Below are 21164 nucleotides of genomic sequence, written 5' to 3'. Positions count from 1 at the left end.
CTTAACAGTTTCATGACAATATCAATGATAATGACAATAACAATAATGATAGTAATTTCAAATAAGCACAATGGGTGAGCACGACATGCATGCGTGAGCATGATTTATGGGTTATTTATTATTACAGAGTTTACTGTTTGTTTTATTTTTTTACAAGATTAGCAAAATGTGTAAAGGAATATAGGGGAAACAAAAAAGAAAGTACTTCAATAGTATTTGTATAAGGTGGTACGGAGAAAGACAGCTGGGCCGAATGAAATCAAGTTCTAGAAAATACCCTCAGTAAACGTGATCATGAGAAACTGTCTACAGAAGTCATACATGAGACACATCATAGTCGAATCTTCAACTAGATGGCTTATGAAATTTTACATTTTTCTTTTCCCTTTACCTTTTTTGCTATCTCTGTAGCTTCAATCATCTCAGCAGTTTCCCGAATACTTTCTCGGCGGATGTTGTTATTAGATAATTTGACACTCAGGTCATCCATCATTGTTTCTTTCATATTCGAAATACTGTCCTCCAGCACCTTTGCTTTCTCACTAGTTTCTCTGACTGCTTCTTGTAGCTGTTTTTTCAAGTCAAGTATTTGTTGTTCTCCATCTAATATTTTAGTGAAACAATCTCTCTCAATTTTTTTCACTTTATCTTGTAAAGCCTTAACCTCAGCCTCCCTAATCTGCCTTTCAGTCGCAATGTACATGTCTGTGTTGTAGTAGGTTCCTCCATTTCTCAGAATCATTGTATCCACCTTCTCCAGCAGGGTGATGACCTGATCTGTGTTGCCAGCATCTTTATTGTAGAAGACATGGTACCTGCCACCACATTCCTCAATCAGGTCTTTCACCTCTTTACTGCCTTCTTCAATGTATGTCTCAATGTCTATATTTTCTTCCTTCAGCTTTTCTCCATGAGTAAAGCCCACCATTGTGTATGCTTTAGAGAACTCTCCAAATGTCTCCTGGATCAACTCCACCGCCTCTCTCTCCTCTTGGGTGAAGCGTCCCACAGAGAGCAGCAGCAGGAACACATGGGGCCCAGGTGAGGACATGGCGATGCATTTCCCAATTTCCACCCTAACATTCTCATTTGAGCCATTTGTGTCGAACAGACCTGGAGTGTCAATGACCTGTACAGTCCTTGAATCAACTTTTGTTTGTCTTCTCTTACACTTTTTTGTTGTAGAGTTTGATAAAGGAGAGGCCTGGAACTCCTTCCTTCCAAGAATCGTATTTCCAGTGGCACTTTTTCCCACTCCAGTTTTACCAACCAGGACCATCCTTACTAACCCAGCTCAAAAAGAAAAGTGAAATGTTTAAGGTTTTGATTTACAGGTTTGAGCAACTCATAACATCTCATACTCAATATACTTCAAGAGCACAGTGAGTCCACATCTATTTTAGACATTTGGTACAATATCTGTATTTAAAATGAAAGATTTTTCAACTGCAGTATGATAGATTTTCCTTATCCCAAAATAGGGTGTAAACTTACCTTTCAGTGATTGAACTCTTTCCCGGTCAAGCCCTACACATAGAAACACACACAGTTTTAAGAAAGTACAACAATACATATAAAATTCTGTAGGTCAAAAAGTTTTGGCCTGAAACCTAAAACCATGTTTTATTTAATGTTTCAGTTATTCACAGGAAAATATGTTACATTCCTTCTGCTTCTGCAGTACACTTATACCTTCTCTCTGTTCATAATCTGTGCCATTGCTTCTTTAGCTGCCTCCTTTTCTCAAAACCGCCTTTCTATTTCAACCTGTCATCTTGACTTCACTTGACCTTGCTTTTCCGCCAAAGCTTTCCCCTTATTCCCCCGAAATGGTGATATCCGTAGTCATCCCCTTTCTCATAGTCAAAGCCATGCCAAAGACCAAAGCCATGTGGTCTGCCTGTGAGTCATCTTTCACCCTCTCACTGGCTCTAGGGGTATTATTTTGGTTTGTTCTTTACGAACATGAATAAAGTAGAATGTCAACCAATACAGCAAAGTTACTAATTATGACTGCTGCTGCAGAGCAGTGTTTATAATAAACACATTTTCATAGGCTTCGCTGATCTTCATTATACTTGCCGTGATTGTAGCCCCACATGGCTGATATGGAATATAAGGTGTGTGTCCCTTCGTGCTGTAGTCCCCTGAAGTGAGGTAGGCTCAAAGCACTTTTTGGGCAATAGCTCAATAACCGCTCCGTCAAACATTACGAATTAGCACATGATGCTAGCATATTATGACTCTTTTTTTTTTTTGGAGAGGCAGCACCTTGTGAATAATGTTCAAAAAGCTAATATCATGTGATGTAAAGGTTTAAACATTTCAAACTTTTTTCACACCCTGCAACACTACCTATTTCAGTAAAGCTACAATAAATAAATACAATGTTGAAAAGTAATGATGAGTATTTTGGTGCAAAACTAAATTAGGTTATCATGGCTTATATTGTATGGCTGGACCATGGGTCACCCTTAGCAACTGGGCCCCAGAAAGCTTACTTGAACACACTGAGGGCCTCATTTACTAACAGGATTGCGCCTGTTTCAGGCGTAAAATAGCGGGTAAAAACCTAAAACCGTATTTATCAAAGGTGGCGCACTTTAGATTACCGCTGCTGGGAGTGTATAAGGGAAAGTGGGTGTTCGTCGCAAAGAGATGGGAGGAGATGCGTAAAATGCACCTAATTATGTACCCTATTAGTAACGAAACAAGAGGTGTTTCAGCATGACATATCAGCTGCTAAATGAAAACTATGTGCCTGCGAGAAATTTGAAAAATACGAACATCAGAAATTTTATTTTTTTTAAATGTTTATATTTGATATATCATTTAATATAGGCATATACAAAATTGTCCCACCAGCTAGCTGCTCGGCCACGCTTTACCCAGAATTGCCGGTCATTGTATGGTTTACTGCTAGGGCAGCATTTTTGAAAAGCCTGATTTTCAGTGTTGGAATGCGCCGTTTTAAAGTAAGGGGTGTCGTGTATTCCTACCAGACTATTTAACGGGATGCTATGGAGCAGTTAACCTGGCTAATAACTATCCTAGCTATCTCTAGCTTAGGGAACCATATTAACAATTTGCAGTTGCCTGTGTGTGATTAACTCATGTTAATATGTGTGAATATGAACTTGTGAACATAAACTCGTTAATATGAAGCTGCACAGGCACCCTGAGGGGTAACCATAGCAACCCAGAAACTCAATGTTCGCTGAAAAGTTGAATTTCCCAAAATCAGCTCACCAATAAAAGACAGTCTTGAATTCAAAGTGATCACAACTTTTAATGTGGATGGAAGGGCTAAACGGAGAAATATTTATGAGTTTCTATATTTACCTGGGTTAGTTTGCTGTAACCTCGTGAACCAAAAGCTCTAATTTTAATTTTAGCTCATCATCCATGGTGGAACACGTAGGCTCTTAGTTCCCTATTTTAGCGGAGCGCTAAATAACACTAATGGGCGGTGTTAGGCGCAATGTTCTTGTTTGATAAATAGGATGCAAAATACCGTGCGTTATTTGCGGTTTGGCAAAGGCGCAGATTAAGCTGCGGTCGCAATGTTAGTAAATGAGGCCCTGAGTACGAGAAAATGTGTACTGCCCCTTTAAGAGACTACCGTATCGTAAAGATACCTATTAACGCCCCAGCTATTAAAAAAGTGACTAACAGTTAAAAACATTTATAGATCGAAAAATATTTAATCAATCAATCTTACATATTTCAGTAGCGGTGGGTGTCTAGATTAGGACTGGTAACTTGTTTGGATTTCAACTGAAACAGTTTGTTCGATGAGGGTTTGTACACACAGAAATAAATCGCTGTCTAGTACACTAAATAACGCTGTACAACTGCAATTTTTTGCACACATATAAGTTAAATACCCCTTTTGGGTAGGAGCGTATGGTGTTTAAAATCCGTTATCCTGGTTGATACAGAAATCAATATTAAGTAACATTTACCCGCGTGAGGGCGTTTATAGGTCTCGGGTGTTAATACGGGTCGTTGCGATAGGTAGTTTAGCCGTCATCTCCGTTTATTTTTCAGTCTTCGGTTGCTGATCTGCCGTTGACTCTTGCCTTCTCTCCCCTCTTTTCACGCAATTGTTTTGTTGCATTTGCTGCACGTCGGGATGTTTGAATCTTTTTGTGCGAAACTTGTGCAACACTTTTGACCGTTTACCTTTCGGTATTTTCTCTGTAAAAAGGTTGATGGCTAGTTCTGTTTGTGCTTGCTCTGTGAAATGCTGCCTGCTCTTCACTGTCATAAGACTGTTGCTATGAAAACACCAATGAGCGTGAGCGACACAGGACAAAGTTTACATTGGGAGCTGGGGCAGTTTTACATGTGCCCCGCGGAATCTGCCTAGCGACGTGTCAATTGTCTCAGGCACCAAAATGAAGCACCGAAATCTGCGTTGCATTTCGGTCCGGGTAGGTACCGGTTGTATTGGAACCGGTTCCATATTGGTACCGGTTCTCGGTACCCAACCCTACTGATATCACACTGGCAGGTCTAACTTCAACATAACAAAGTACACTAACTAACACAGGGACTAAAACACAGGCAATACAAGATGACACACAGATGCTGGACACAAAAGGGAGACATGAGCAACATTTCAAAATCGAACATTTACACATTTATTAAACATTGGCTCTCTTGCATTGGAGAGATGGTCAGGCGCTACCACTGCCCTTTCAGGTAGTGTGGAAGCTGTGCTACCCCTTGCATATTACAGGCAAGGGGGTAATCGAGCGTTCAAAATGCGTACCAGTCATGGGAGGACCTCTCACAATTAAGGCAGAAGTGCTAATGTAGGCTCTGTTCGAAAACTCTTAAAATGCTGTCTTACGTCCTTCCTTCTCTTAGAGTAGAGAAAGAGGGACTGTTCGAAAACTGTTATTCTGTCTCTCCCGGGTTTATAAGATACCTTGAAATCGTCCGTGTGACGGTCATTTTTCAAGGATGCATCGATGCAGCCTAAATGCTGCCTATTACCCATAAATCTGTGCGCCAGCTCCCTCCAGCAACTGCAAATTGTAAACAAAGATAGCGGAACAAACTCCGCTGACGGCCATGTTTTGTATGTAAATGTACATCTTTTGGCGTTTTCTCGATTAGATTTTTCAAAAGTTACCGAGAAATAGACACTGTACTATCTGATAACACTGTTATTGTAACCAGCAATAATGGTTGATGTGATTTGCGAGGCACCAGTCAGCCAACTTTTCTAACATTAGCACGTTAGCCTACGTTAGATAGCCCAACGTTCTTTCAGCGTACCAACGCTTTTTTGAGATACCTTTCCCTGAAAAGACATGTCTCGTCAGACACCTGTCCAACGAGAGATCAAGGATCAAGACAGCTATCTAAGGCTGAGTTCGAAAACTCTTAAAATGCTGTCTTACTACCTTCCTTCTTTTAAAGAAGAGAAGGAAGGACTGTTCGTAATCTGTTATTCCGTCTCTTCTGGGTTAATAAGATACCTTAAAATCATCTGTGTTAGATAGCCTAACGTTCTTTCAGCGTTATCGTACAAGCTATCTTAAATGACTGTTCGAAAACAACTTTTTTTTAGATATCTTCAGCCGTAAAAATATCTCACACCAGACACCTGTCTTGACGAGACATCAAGGTAGTAAGACAGTTATCTTCCTCTTAAGATTTTTCAAACACACCCATGGAACACACCCAAAGTATACTGCCACAGCTTTCACACTGTCAGGGGGAGCCATCTTTTATTTTGAATTGGGGTTGGTGAGGTTTGTCTGACTTTCGAGACTGCAGTCAGATAATCCATCCTATCATCTTTTTCTAGACACTTTTCATTGACCTTGATAGAAAATCTCATGAGGTCATGCAAAGATATGTAGTAGAATTCAAGGACTTAGGAAAAGACAAGTGCAGAGCTAAGAGAATCCGACTGCACTTTACTGCACTGTACAGTAGGTTACTAATTATGTGAAGGCGCTAGTTATTGACGTGGGTCACGTTGATCGGTTGTTGATTGAGTTGATGCTGCTGCCGCAAGGAATTGTGGGGTAGTACTATCTCCTTTCCTTTCATAAAGTATGGTCCTGTGTACCCTATGCTAATACAAAAAGAAGCGCTGAAGCACCTTTCCTATAGCCTGGGTACCAGAGGAACTTAGCCCCGCCCACAACATTTGAGGTCTGGAAGTTCAGTCTGGCACTGCTCCGTTGGGGAGAAACTATCTCCTTACAAAAATGTGTTCGGACCAATCCAATTGTCAGGGCGGGCTTTATAAGATGATGGACAGATAATCAACCGTAATGTAATCAACCAGGTCACCTAAGAGCGTTTGGGTTGAATTCGTTTTCAACAAACATGGCTGCCGTTGGAGAGCTGAAATGTGGAGATTCAAGTCTGTTTTAGAAGACATTGACAGCACATTCATTTCGAAAGAGTGATCAAGGCATTTGTCGATCGAAAAGATGTTTTTGCCGTCCTTCCTACGGGATCCGGTAAAAGTTTAATGTATCAGCTGGCCCCGATGGTCTACGTTATGGTCATACTACGTTGCTCTGATTGGTTCTAGGTATATCCAATTGAGTGAAGAGGCATTTTTTTCCCTGGTTCGGTTGAAATACGCCCCATAATCACAGCCCAATGGAGCAGTATCAGACTCATATTCTGACTAGAATTATGAGTATGACATCATCAAGCTACCTTTCCTAAGCAGTTAGAGAATTCAACCAGCTCTTATCATGGCTGTCACTTAGATACTTCCAGGTGATTTCACTCAGTTAAGAACCTTCCTAGGCAAAAAAAGACTATCTGAACGGGGCCAACTCAGAAATCCACCTTCAGGATGCGTTCCAGTTAAAATCTCTGACTGGGAACAGGGAAATTCCGACTTCCCAGTTCAAATGGAATGCACCATTATGCTGAGCAGTAGACAAATGGTCAGCGAGAGGCCCAACAAAAAGTAGCCCATAATCCATTTTCACTGCTCTCCATGCAAACCCTATTTTTATTTACATGTTATGTATTACATTTGATTGACAGTTTTATATACTTTTTTAGAACCCACATAGTGTAGGAGCCATTTGGGTTCATGTTTTAACCTTGTTTGGGACACTAGATGGCGCTCTACCTTAATTGGGCTCACACAATATAGGTAGGAAAGTTCATGCAGGTGTGAGGTGTTGCTTGACGGAGGGAGAGCACACATAGCTTTTTGACCGCTTCATTGTGTCACCAAAGTTCTGTAAATCGTGTGAATTAGGATGCATGTTTGGATGTATGGACACCTTTTATTGATTGGATTTTATTGTGAGAAATAAAATATCATAACTAAGAAGTGGAACGCAAAGTTGGAACGTTATTTACATTCAAAGAGTAAGCGCGTCAATCAAGTGCTCAGTCAACAATCCCTCTGGGCTTTAAAAGTGTAGACATTGTGATAAATGTTGCAATGAACACTCAAAGCATTATTCTTTTGTTATACCTGTAAAATCTATTTGTGCTTATTAATTTGACATTATTTCCTCACTATTTCAAGTAAAATAAACAAACAATTATATTCATAGTATTTGTTTTTTAATATATTTAGATAGGGGAATCTTTAGTACAGGTTTAGTAAGTTACACCCACACTATGAGCCCTTAATGTCATTTATTTAATTCAGTTCATCATCCAATGTACTGCCAAAAAGAAGTAGTTGAGTAGTTGAGTCCATCCTTAGAAAAGAAATAAGGCCTTTGCCTTATATCAGATCAGGGGTAATGGGCACTACAAACAAAACCCCAAGGATTTCAGGTATGGTGTAAAGGACAAGTTTTGAGTGTGTACACTGTAACAGAAGCTGTTGGAATGCAATAAAACAAGCAGAGAGGGAATATCTATGGTAGGCGTGAGCTAATAATACTCACATTTTTTCAGTGTATACTTAAATTCATGAGATACTTCCATTGTATCTTCCGTCAAGGCGAGACCTTACAGATTAACAAAGGCATATGCACAGATTAATTGAAAGACTGTAGGCATATATTTGTGTATATTCGAAACATGACATTGTTTTGCTTCTTAAATCGTGAAAGACTTGTCTATTTCCTGCATTTAATTAAAGGTTTAGTCCTTGATTATAATCCATCACACTTTTTTTTTTTTTAATTCAGCAAAATGATCCTCATACGTCTGTAGCTCCTCTACAACAACAACAAAAACCCAGGTGTTCATGCTATTGTATGTGTTGTAAATGGGAATGTTTTTAATGTCAGCAAGAATAGCCAGGCTCGACTTAAAGTCCCTTTGTGTCATCCCAACTGCGCTTTGTGAAATACAAGGATGTCAGTTTTACACAGGGTCGAATAAGCACAATTTGACCCTTCTCATCATCTCTGAGCTCACCCAGCCATGTTCCTGCTTACATAAGCACATGATTAATACAAGGTAATTATTAATACAAGGCACTTGATTAATATACCCTTAAATCATGAACAGTGTTTCAAAATGAATTCTAACATTCCCTCCTTTTATAAATTTAAAGGGATAATCACTATCACAATCATAATCACAAATCATCGTTCTTATTCGTCATTTATCAATTTCAATGGATAACCTCAAAATCATCACTATGAGATTCTTCACATGGATTTTTGGAACAGAGATCATTACTGAGCATTATTTCATCTTCCTTTGTAAATAATTATTAGGAATTCCCTCAAAGTTTTCGCCAGATCAGGGGTAATGGGCACTACAAACAAAACCCCAAGGATTTCAGGTATGGTGTAAAGGACAAGTTTTGAGTGTGTACACTGTAACAGAAGCTGTTGGAAAGCAATAAAACAAGCAGAGAGGGGATATCTATGGTAGGAGAGAGATAATAATACTCACATGTTTCCTCTACATTGGCATATAGAAATTCTTCCATTTTATTTTCCATCAAGGCACGACCTTACAGATTAACAAAGGCATATTCACAAATACATTTAAAGACAGATATATTTGTGTATATTCGAAACATGACATTGTTTTGTTTCTTAAATTGTGAAAGACTTGTCAATTTCCTGCATTTAATGTGTATAATTAATACACACACTTTTTTATAGAATTCAGCAGAATTCTTCCTACACTTCTGTAGCTTCTCTACAACAACAAAAACTCAGGTGTTCATGCTCAGTCCCTGTGCTGTAAATGCACTTTAGTTTCTAGGGAGAAGAGGGTGAGAGGCAGGCTCAGAAATATAACAAGCCAAATCAGCCTGACTAAAGAGTCATTCCACCAAAGGACCAATATTTGGTCAGACCAAAAGAGATGATCTCGGCCCAGATCAAACTGAACCATGGTTTGGTTTGTGTGCAGTGTGAAAACACTTTGGATGATTTGGACCGATTAGAGGAAACTGATGCAGGCTATCATCATCCACTACATCAGGGGTATTCAGCTGGTTTTGTCCCATGGACCACCATTCTGACTAGAAAGTAATCCGCGGCCCACTGATGTGCCAGTGATTCTCAAAGCATTTTATAGTCCCGTACCCTTCTTTTCATGTTTGTAACCGCCGCTGCCACGCCCCCTCCCCCCGCACACATATTCTGCCTATAACACTTAAATATGTGAAATTATCAGGGTAGACAACTAACCGCCGCTGCCACGCCCCCTCCCTCCCTGTATTCTGCCTATAGCATTTGTCAGTGTAATTTCGTCGCTAGATACATCAGTATTTTTGGCAATGCGCCTTGGCTATTCCGACTATTTAGATTGACATAAATATGTCTACAGGCTCAGGTATATTTATAAAGATAAAAAAAGTCAATGGTGAACTACTCAACATAGGCTCATGCCGCGGACCCCCTGCAATGTCGTTGCGGACCCTCGGTTGAAAACCCCTGCACTACATCATAAAAGAAGAAAAATAATTGGAAGAGAAGTACAAATGAGTACAACAATAAAAGTTAAATTAAGTACCTTTTCGTTAGAGCCAAATATTTGGATTAAATGTTTGGGACCACACCAGCCAACATCATTCACTCTGGAAAGGACAGAAACTGCTCCTTCAATCTAGAGTGGTTCAAGAGAAAAAAGGTTTCACTGCTAAAAATCATAATCGCTATGCCAGTGACCACAGAGAGAAACTTTTCAAAGTTGAAAAAGATTAAGACATTTACACACAATACCATGGGACAACAGAGGTTAAATACACTTGCTATGCTATCAATTGAAAATTCATTCATGGATTGATGGACTTTGCAGCAAAATGTTCCCCAGATGAAAGATTGTTGTGCATCTTTTCTTTTCAAGCAATGAACATAACTAGTGAGTCTATTGCATAATTACAAGGCGTGTTACTTTGGCTATAGGTTAAGGACTGAAATGTTGCATCATTGTAAACATGTCTTAATAAAACACACGTAGATACATTTCTTCTTGCATATCTATATGGTCACGATGTCTTATGAATATTTGGAATAAATGAAAGAGAGGAATATGTCCGAGATAGTAGTTGTGCGAAAGTGGAGAGTCGGATTAGTTTCCTGAAACAACTTCATGCTAAAGTTGCGACTCAAGAGGGCAGCATATGCGACGGATCAACCTATTTGTTCAGGTCAGTTCAGAAAACAAAGCCTATTGGTTGATATTTAATCCACATGCAACACACATAGCTTAGCAAAACATTAACATGGGAAAGTATTTTGAAACGGTTTCTCTCTTTTATTGCGGGTAAAGGTCTGTAATATGAGAACATGAAATTGACTTGAAGAAACCAGCCATGACACAACTGCAAGCTCGTGATCAACCCTCTGTATCATAAACTAACCACCCCACCACCGCCCAAACACCCGCCTCTACTTCCAAAATTTAGTTTCAAAAGTGACAGAAACAACTACAGTTATTTGACTACCATTTGTACATTTTCTAAAACCTCAGTCGTTTTCTCATAGCGGAACTGGGAAAAATTGTATTTCACTCCATGACAAGGATCACTCCCACACTCTATAGAATGTTTATGGGACCACTTGAAGACTGAGAAAGCTGAGTATCCCATGACATAACAGGAATCTCTTAGGAACATTATAAAATCATGCTGCACTATCATGGGTCATCAGGTTTTGCAGAAACTTGTGGAGCTTTATGCTGTCAAGCAAAAGGGGGCATGTGAAAGACTAAGATAGTATGACATTCATTTACATTTTTCAAACATTCAACTTTCCCCTTAAATTGCTAAGCTATTATTATAATTTATAGTTTATTATTTTTAGTGCTGTCAGTTTAACGCGTTATTAACGGCGTTAACGCAAACCCATTTTAACGCCGTTAATTTTTTTATCGCGCGATTAACGCGATTTTATTATTATTATTTTTTTATTTTTTTAAGAATAACGTTCTTTTTGGCCTCACAAACTGTGTAGTAGGCTAACGTTACGGTTTGAGTGAATGGTGAGCGCGATACGGCGAAATGGATGATAAAAAGCTTCTGAATGGAAAGTTTACTTTTAAAAGCAAAGAAGTAGTAGGCTTACCTTTTATTGGTAACCTAACTGTTACGGTTCATTGTTTCTGAAATAAGAGGCCTGACTGCTATGTTCCCAGCAAACTTGAAAAAAAGAAAATATTAAGCCGTGGTTTAACTGCACTACAGGCTGAGTCCTTGTTTACCTGATATGTGCACTTTATTATTTTATTTTGTACCGCCCTGTTTGGCAATGTTGGTTTTCAATCAAATAAAACATTTGCATAAAGCAAGCCAATCCACTTTTCCATGTTGATAAGGGCATTAAAATAAAAATAAAATGATGGAAAAAATAAGATAAAATTTGCGATTAATCGCGATAAATTTTTAGTTAACTATGACATAAATGCGATTAATCGCGATTCAATATTTTAATCGTTTGACAGCACTAATTATTTTGTATTCAATTGGAAAAGAGGCGCATTTTTGCTAGTGGTCTCAGACTTTTGGACTCCAATGTATGAAAACCATTTGGTTCATTAGTTTGTCAAGATACATTTATATGTAATCATGTGAGGGAACAGACGCCAACACTCTCCATAAAAATATGTAAGGTGCTGCTCCAAATACATTTCCTTTCAGTGTTTACATGTAAATATATGAACAAATAACTACACTATTTTTAATAAGACCTTAAATCCACTCTTAAAGTAATGCAACACAATAAAATGGGGGTTGTATTACTTAAAATAAGCAAAATGATCTGCCAACAGAACAGGACAATTTGACTTATCAAGACTTTTAAAAAAAGAACCCAAATATATCTAAAAACTAGTGTGGCCAGACTAAAAACAAGTACATTTGTCTTGATTCCGACTTTAACAAAGCAGTGTTGTACTTATCAGTGGTGATCAAATTAGTTTCAAGCATTAACTTGCTTAGAACCAGTAATTAAATCTCAGTAACAAGTTATAATACCTTATTAAGATAAATAAGGACTGACACGCTTGAAGCAAGTGAAATGCTCTAACATAAAAAATTCTTGGTAAGAAACAATATCTTGGCAGACAAAAAACAAGCATATATTGCCTTGATTTAAGATATTTCATCTTACTAAGATTACATTTTTTTGCAGTGAATGCTAAAAGTAAGTTTTACAAAATGTCCTCGTTGATAATATCTCATACCATAAATAACCATCTTAATCTACAACCGATAAATATTTAACAGTAATACCATACTTGCATTTACATTAGGTTGTTTTGTGAAACTTTTAACAATTCTGGTCCAAAAGTGGCGAAATAAAGCATAATAAGATAAAGCAGCAAGTCATTCATGAAACAGAATATTTGCATCTACAGTCCATTATTATTTACTAAATGTGTAAGTGTGCACAATTTTCAAATAATATTCAACATTTGGACTGACCTGTTCTCATCTGTCTGTTCCATTGCTTCACATTTGCGCTAATGTAATCAAGGCTCAAGTTCACTACGACGGGACACGTGGACAATTCAAGCAGTAATATCAGGTGCTACCCACCCAGTTGAGAAACCCATAAAATGGTGATATGTCCATCACAGTAACTTTTCATTCCAATTTAGAACAGTTCAAACAGTACGAAGGGAAACTAATGACGTGCTTTTTTCCCTCCCAAACTACTTTCATCAACTATGACTCTCCTTTAACAGTCTTTTCCACTTGCTTGTTGTGGACATAAAACATACTATCCAATACCTTATTAAGATAAATAAGGACTGACACGCTTGAAGCAAGTGAAATGCTCTATCATAAAAAATGCCTGTTAAGAAGAAATATCTTGTCAGACAAAAAACAAGCATATATTGCCTTGATTTAAGATATTTCATCTTACTAAGATTTCAATTTTTGCAGTGTAAGTAGAGTGCAACATATTCTGCTATTTTCTCTAGTTATTCAGCAGTTATTTTTTCTCTGTGACTTTGGTAACCCCTAATTCAGTAGTTGAGTGATGCGTTTACAGGTTTGTTGAGTGCTCCATGACCTCTAAGAATGATAGACAGACATTCAGTTGACTAGTAAATCATAGTACAATAGAAACATTATGTATGGTTTAACCAATTTCAAGGTGTGTTTTTGGGATCACCTTTGTCCAGGTGTGGTCGCCGATGGGGATGGGAGATCAGAGTCCATACTGTGATAACAAGTTGAGTTTGAGAGAACTATCGCTACCTCAGTAGTTTCTGGTCAAAGTTCCCCCACAGTCACTTGCTGCTGTTCCTAACTCTCCTTTTACTGCAAGGACAGAGTTTTATGATGGAGTGATTCAGTGATGGTTAAAAAGATTTGAGGATTTAAATTTTAACCATACAAACAATAAGGGCCCTTTTTATCCAGTAGAGGAAGAATAAAACTGATAACAAATTTGGATTATGTAAGGGGGTAGTCAGTCACTCATATCATGTGTATAGATCATATCATGTCATTCTCTCTGAGACTGTTGGATTGACTTGCCTGGCACACCGGCACATGGGGTGTTCCTACTTTACCTGTAAGCGTTAGGTCATAAACTGAACTTGAACACACAGTGATGTTTAAACAGAGACAAGATTCAAGAGGAAGAAGGAATGCTGAGAGGTTAGTCCAATCCATTGTGTTGAACTTATATTTAATGTCATTACCAGGTGCATAATATTCAGTTCAATATTGATATTCATAAATGACAGAAAACTAAATGCCCATCATTTTTGTACATTTTGCACCAAAATAAAATGAAAATAAATATATAAATAATATATAATTTGTTCTTTTTTTACTTAGGATTATTTTAGGATAGTCAGATAAATGTCATTCAGTGTTAAATATAAAACATCGAGTATTTACTATGAATAGAGACTTGGATTTCTGTCAAGCAGACTGTGCACCTTGTAAGTAGAGTTTTTCTTAGTCACTTTGGTATGTTTCTTAGATCAAAAATTCTCAAAACTATTTGCTCAACTTCCACATTATCTAATCACTGGTGCACATCATAAAAGCAATTTTTCATTCTTTTGAACTTTGCAAATACAAAATTAACTTTCAAGTAAACGTTCTTCACAAGAAAAAAATGTTAGGGAATTTTGTGGACTCAGAAGAATGCTGATTACTGTTCTATATATTTTACTTGGTGAAGTGTCTATAACCATCATGATTCGATAACATTACTTGATTCTCAAAGGATTTATTTGGCTTGCAAGATTGTCCCATTATTTCTCAGCAGGTTTGATTAGTGTATTACTCTACTTTCTCTTTAGTGATTTTCTGGATCCTGCTACGATATCCTTAAAATAGGCCTTCTTGAATAGTCAGTGACATAAATAGTGACAAAAATAAGTGATGAATAGTTAGAAAATAATTTTCAGTTAGTTGGAGACATGTAATTATCCGGTATGGTGATAAATTACTGAGAAGAAAAGATACAGTAAAAAGCACATTTGGAAATAAGGAATTCACTTCAACGCTATATATATTTTATTTTGACAACATGACTAAGTTTGACTGTTTTGGTTACAAACCATGACAAAAGGACTTGCACTGACATAATTAAGATAAGATAATCCTTTATTACATTTCCCACAAATGTGCAGTTCTCCAGCAGCAGAGGGGATAGAGCAATAGCAGGGAGCATGGATAAGTAAAAAAACAGACAGTGCACAGTTTAGTAAACATTCTACAGTGATACTGCACATGAGTGAATTATCAGCATTGGTCTGTGTGGTCGATTGGGAGCGGTGTAGTAAATTCTGACAGCAGCAGGAAGAAAGGGCCTGTGGTATCTATCCTTCACACACACCAGTCACTGAAGGAACTGCAGTGCTGTCTAGAAATGGCAAACTCGACTCGAGTTTACGGACTGAGTCACTCACTGAACAGATCCTGGTTAATGAGTCCTTTGGGTCACTTGAGTCAGTATCACTGAGAGCGTATAAATCCTACTGGTGAGACCCGAGCCCACTGTCTCCAACTACAAATGAAGCAAATTCAAACTTAAGAGCTATACTACAGTGAGGAGTAACATTAGTTTAAAAAATGTATATCCAGTTAGCATTATATCCAGCCCTTTACACAAAAAAGAGCTACATCTACAACGTTTGTGTGTTAACCTACTTAGTTTCGCCCTATATTGCAGTATTTGTTAGTTTCGCCCTATATTGCAATATTTGTCTCACATTCGACTTAAAGAGTCGTCAAATCTGCAGTTTAGTCAATCTGCACCGTGTGCATCTAATACGAACAAAATATTGTAATGCCAGGGATAAGCAAATACAATACAAATTCAAATAGCGTTTACAGTGTCCCAGTGTTCGAACCACAATGACAAAGCTAGGTGAAGAATAAAACATAAAACTGTAGGCCTAATAATACTAGCAACAATAGAAAGCAGGGTCAAAAATCCAGCATACCTGGCACAGATATGGCTACACACAAGAATGCGTGTGGGAGCTCTGTATACAGAAACACTCCAATCACAACTTTGCCACTTTCCGTTAAATACCCAGCAAGAACATTCTTAAATAACGTGAAAAATGGAAAATTGCATGGATAACCTATATACACATCTGAGGACATCTTATATTATGTCTATTTCAATTTACTTTTTATGGATTTATTTTTGATGCACTTTGTACCCTGCACACAGCTCTTAAATAAAACATTCAGGTGATGATGGAGAGTTCTTTCTTCTATCTTTATGGGAAACGAGATAATGTTTGAGTTGCAAGGGTCGTAAAGATGCAATGTAAAATTCCTTACACACATAATGCTCCAACTACTCTCTGAAAAAGGTAAGGTCAGTGAATAAAAAGCTACATGAATGTTGCCAGTATTTCAAAAGGCTGACAAAAAGTGGACCACTCCACTTAGCTGTGGTAGATGTATTTGAAATGGTAACAAAACTTCCTGTGTGTTAAGAACTAATTTAGTCCTGAACATTTGTATTGACTGATTAGCAGGGAATAACAGGAAGTACTTATGTATAGAAACCTGTGAAATATTTGACTGTTGTCTTGCAATTATGCAATACTTGTTACTGAAGCCAGTTACTGAAGCCCCCCCAAGGCTATGATGATATATATACTGTATATACAGGTCACCTTTCCACTTATTAGCCAGTGGTCAAATAAGTTGGGATCAATGGGCCTCATTCTCGAACGCAGTTAAGAAGAATTTAATAAAGAATTTCTTCTGAACTCCACTTCCGGTGTTTTAGGAACAAATTTGGCATTCATGAAAGTTTTCTCATCTGGGATTTGTTCTGAACTTCAAATGAAAGGGGGAAGTCAATAGCATCCCTGTGCATGGGACCGATACCCCAGACCTGTTTGGCTCCCAACTAGCACAGAAGGAGCTGCAGAGAGAGATTACAGCCATCAGGTCCTTCTTAGCTCCAGGGCCTCATGCCTTTTTATTAATTATCCAGCCAAGACGACTTGGACTTAAAAGTGGAGTGTTGAGCATGATACAGGAAGCATTTGGAGAAAGAGCTTTAATCTTTCCAATGGTTATTTTCACTCATGGTGACGATAAGAAGGGAGGCACTTTTATCGATAGATCAGTGAAAGACGGTTTACTGGCTCCCCTCAGAAATAGATATCACACATTGCACAGAGAGGATGGAAGTCAGGTGACAGACTACTATGAACTACCACTGGCCAGCAGTTGCTCACGCCAGGAGAGGTGTAAGTCTATCTATTGCTTGTACAACCTGAGAAAGATACAGGGGATATGTGAAAACATAGATAGACAGCCAGCAGTCTTTGGTCTGTGGCAAGAATTTTGACTTCACAAGAACACAACTGATTGTGTTGGCTTGCAAGAGTGTAAATCACATTATCAGGTTTACAATGGTGTAATAGTTTAATCAGAGATCTGGGACTTTGTGGTGCAATAGTCAAGATATGGCTGACATACTCCAGGTTGGACATACATTCCTACACTGGATTTGAACCTACAATCTTAAGCATAGGAGCTTTGCACATGTGCCAGCAAGTAGGCTACAACACATTGCCACTATTGTCACTAGTATAAGGGAGTGAGATTTGCACACAGCTCTGTACTCACTGGCCCTCATTGTAATCTCTGGAATGTATCATACTACACATATCAGGCAGTACTAATAATGACGAGTGCATCTTATTTCAAAGATCTTTATGATTAAGTTTAAACAGAACTTGGAAGATTTAGATTTATTGTGGGTTTAATTAAAAAAAAAAAAAACTATACTCAAAAAATCATGTCCATAGTTTTCATGTCACTACCGAAACACAGGAGTTTTAGTCTATTGGCTGAGCCTGTTCTTTAGCCACACCCCTGCATTTATAACCAGGCAGTGATACTGCATCCCTGTCCCTCATGGCTGAATGGTAAGTAGCTAGATCCCAAACTTTTGATATAAATTAGTGCTGTCAAACGATTAAAATATTTATGCATTTATGTCATAGTTAACTCAAAATTAATCGCAATTAATCGCAAATTTGTATCTATTCTAAATGTCCCTTCGTTTATTTATTTTTTCCATCATTTTATTTTTATTTTAATGCCCTTATCAACATGGAAAAGTGGATTGGCTTGCTTTAAGCAAATGTTTTATTTTATTGCCAAACAGGGCGGTACAAAATAAAATTATGAAGTGCACATTTCAGGTAAACAAGGACTCAGCCTATAGTGCAGTTAAACCATGGCTTAATATTTTCTTTTTTTCAAGTTGGCTGGGAACATAGCAGTCAGGCCTCTTATTTCAGAAACAATGAACCGTAACAGTTAGGTTACCAATAAAAGGTAAGCCTACTACTTCTTTGCTTTCAGCCAGCTGCCTGCCATTTTCAGACAACAGTGAAGCTCGCTTCTTTTGCACAACACAACTTTTAAAAGTAAACTTTCCATTCAGAAGCTTTTTATCATCCAATTCGCCGTATCGCGCTCACCATTCATTTAAACCGTAACGTTAGCCTACTACACAGTTTGCAAGGCCAAAAAGAACGTTAATCTAAAAAAAACAAAATTAATAAAAAGATCGCGTTAATCTCGCGATAAAAAAATTAACGGCGTTAAAATGGGTTTGCGTTAACGCCGTTAATAACGCGTTAAACTGACAGCACTAATATAAATGTGTTCCAAAGTCTGAAAATCAGTGTGTAACCTTAAGAATTGTCACTACCGAACACCTTTTTTTCTTCAATTAAGTAAACTTTTTGGGGTTTTATGCAAAGTATTATGTTTGTTTGTGTGTACACCTCTTCAAAGATTTGTTTGCTAGCCATGTGCTTGCTAGAATTATTTATTTATGCTTAAATTTAGCTAGAATTGTCACTACCGAAACAGTCACTACCGAAACAGTCACTACCAAAACATATGGTAAAGTTTCGGTAGTGACATGATCGTTTCGGTAGTGACAAAATGGAATGGTAAGTAGTTCAATCCCATCATTTTGAAATAAATGTGTTATGTGGACTAAATGGTAAAGATGTAGATAATGCTGATTTCTATCTGAAATTGTTCAGGAGAGAAAGAATCATAAGACACCAAAATGCCAAAAGGAAAAAGTGGAGCAGAGAGGCTGAGAGAATACCAACAAAGAGTGAGGGATGACCCAGTGAAACACCAAGAATATTTAAGGAAGGAAAGAGAAATAAATAAGAAACGAAAGGAAGAAGGAAAGTTGAAATGTATCAGTGATTTATCCAACAGGGAGCAAAAGAAGGTCAGAAAATCATGGAGGAAAAGACAGCAAAAGCACAAAACATTTCTGTTTTTAATATTCCCAACCTAAAGCATGGTATGAGTTAAGATTAAGCAATAAGGTTGAGGAAATATGATACAACCTTGCAAACAAAATACTGTGGTCACTACCGAAACAGTGCTGTCACTACCGAAACACTGGATGTTTTGTAAAAAATAAAGTCTATTGAGTTATCAACTAAAATGTTATGATACTGATTGGTTTAATGTATGCTCAATTTCATCAATCATCAACTCTGGAATCAATATGATCAATATTTTGCATTTTACAAAGAAATATTGCACTTAGATTTTGATGAATTGTATAAATTGAACTGGTAAAAAATTCATTTTTATTGATTTCATTGTGAAAACCTTCAAGAAATATTTGTAAAAATACCCTCTGAACAGGTTAATAATAATAAGTTTTTCCTATAGTTTATTACTATGTTTCGGTAGTGACAATTTTTGGGAGAGGAAAAACATTCCAACCCATTCTGAAAATACAATATAAAAATTGACGGTTCATTTACTAGACATGTGTACTTTAGATATGGTACAATATATATACGGACAAAGTTTTGGGAATAAAACATAACATTTTTCAAAATATTTCCAACCTGACTTTGCACCAATTCGGTAGAATGGCCCATATATAAAACTGGAGTGAAACTTTAGACCAGTCCTGGTTGCTGAGGCAAAAACATTCAATCAAAATGTAATTGGTTTATACAAAAAAGTGCATTTATTTAAAAAGTAAAATTAGATACATGAGCAAAACATTAGAAGGTTCTGAGATGCTGAACTATTTTAGATTAGATGTGATGGTAGTAGAAAAACTATATAAACAATTGATTGATTGTAAATTAATGAATCACTTAATTTTCTCTAAGAAAACCTTAAAAGCAGTATCCAACAATGATCTGGAGAACACGGTGTATGCACTGTTGGGCTCGTTCAATAGTTGGTGTAACTGGTCAAGTGCAGGTGATGTAAAATCTTACATTTATTGAGTCAGAATGTGTTATCTAAAATCTTTTTGAATTTTTTTTTTTAAATTCTGATTTTCAGGTATGGCGTTACAAAAAGCAAGTGGGGCTGGTAAGTTTTTCCCTTATCAAGCTTTTAGACAGGTGTTGCATTATAGATTATTTTGTGGAGAAATGTCTTTCCTCATTGAACATTTCTCAAAATTATAATTGGAAGACATTGCTAATACTACAGCCATCACTACACGGCAAACATAGACTAATGTTACACACAACTTTCATTCTCGTGTGTCAATTATCGTCTTTCCACTGGTGATTAAGCACTTTGTTTGAGAAGCTATCTATTCATTGTAGTGAGATTTTATTTTCAGTTGTGGAAGGTTGTGTTGACGAAAGGGGTAATTCCAAAAAGTGGTGCAGACATGTCCCCAGCGTAATTTGACATATATGAGCGATATGTGTCAAAAAGGACAGGTTCTGGACTTCTACTCACCCCAACCCCCTGACTGCCATTTTGGGGGATCCCTTCAGGTCCTGACCTCAGCACAACATGTCATAGTGTTCAGAACTGTACTAGCTAGATGGCTCATCTTTCTCAAGTGGAAACACCATCAACTCATGACACATAAGCATTAATTGCAACAAATTATAAAATTTGTATTTCTCCCTGAAAGATTCCCTTTATATCCTGTTAATTTTCATGATGTTGACAGTCACATAGTGTTTGTCAAAGTTTTTTTGTCTACCATTTAGTCATTCATCCATTAATGATTTATTTTCACAATTTTTGATTGACAATATTATATACTTCAACTTCACCAATTGTTTCTGTTTGTGTGTGTGTGTGTGTGTTGGTTGTGCCGGTGGACAAGTCTGATTTGTTTTGGGAGTGTGTTCACTGTATCTGATCTGTTATAGTTGTAAATTCATTATATAACTGAAACTGCAACTACAACTGACAAAAAATGTGGCTTCTACTGGCATTTCATATTCATTTCTGCCTCTGTTTTATAGAGAGT

At 37.4% G+C, this 21164-nt stretch overlaps 1 protein-coding gene across 1 annotated transcript; it reads right to left on the bottom strand.

Annotated features, from left to right (window-relative positions):
• Positions 1 to 358: 358 nt before the first annotated feature.
• On the bottom strand, positions 359 to 1774 carry LOC116222936 (GTPase IMAP family member 9-like). Its single transcript, XM_042709390.1, has 3 exons — positions 1768 to 1774; positions 1495 to 1527; positions 359 to 1293 (listed from the first exon to the last, which is right to left on the bottom strand). Exons 1-3 carry the CDS (start codon positions 1772 to 1774, stop codon positions 359 to 361), a joined length of 975 nt encoding a protein of 324 aa, XP_042565324.1.
• Between the last annotated feature and the right edge of the window lie 19390 nt (positions 1775 to 21164).

This window comes from Clupea harengus, chromosome 2 (genome assembly GCF_900700415.2).
Source record: "Clupea harengus chromosome 2, Ch_v2.0.2, whole genome shotgun sequence".
Taxonomy (NCBI): Eukaryota; Metazoa; Chordata; class Actinopteri; order Clupeiformes; family Clupeidae; genus Clupea; species Clupea harengus.
This window is presented reverse-complemented; position numbering and strand designations above follow the sequence as displayed.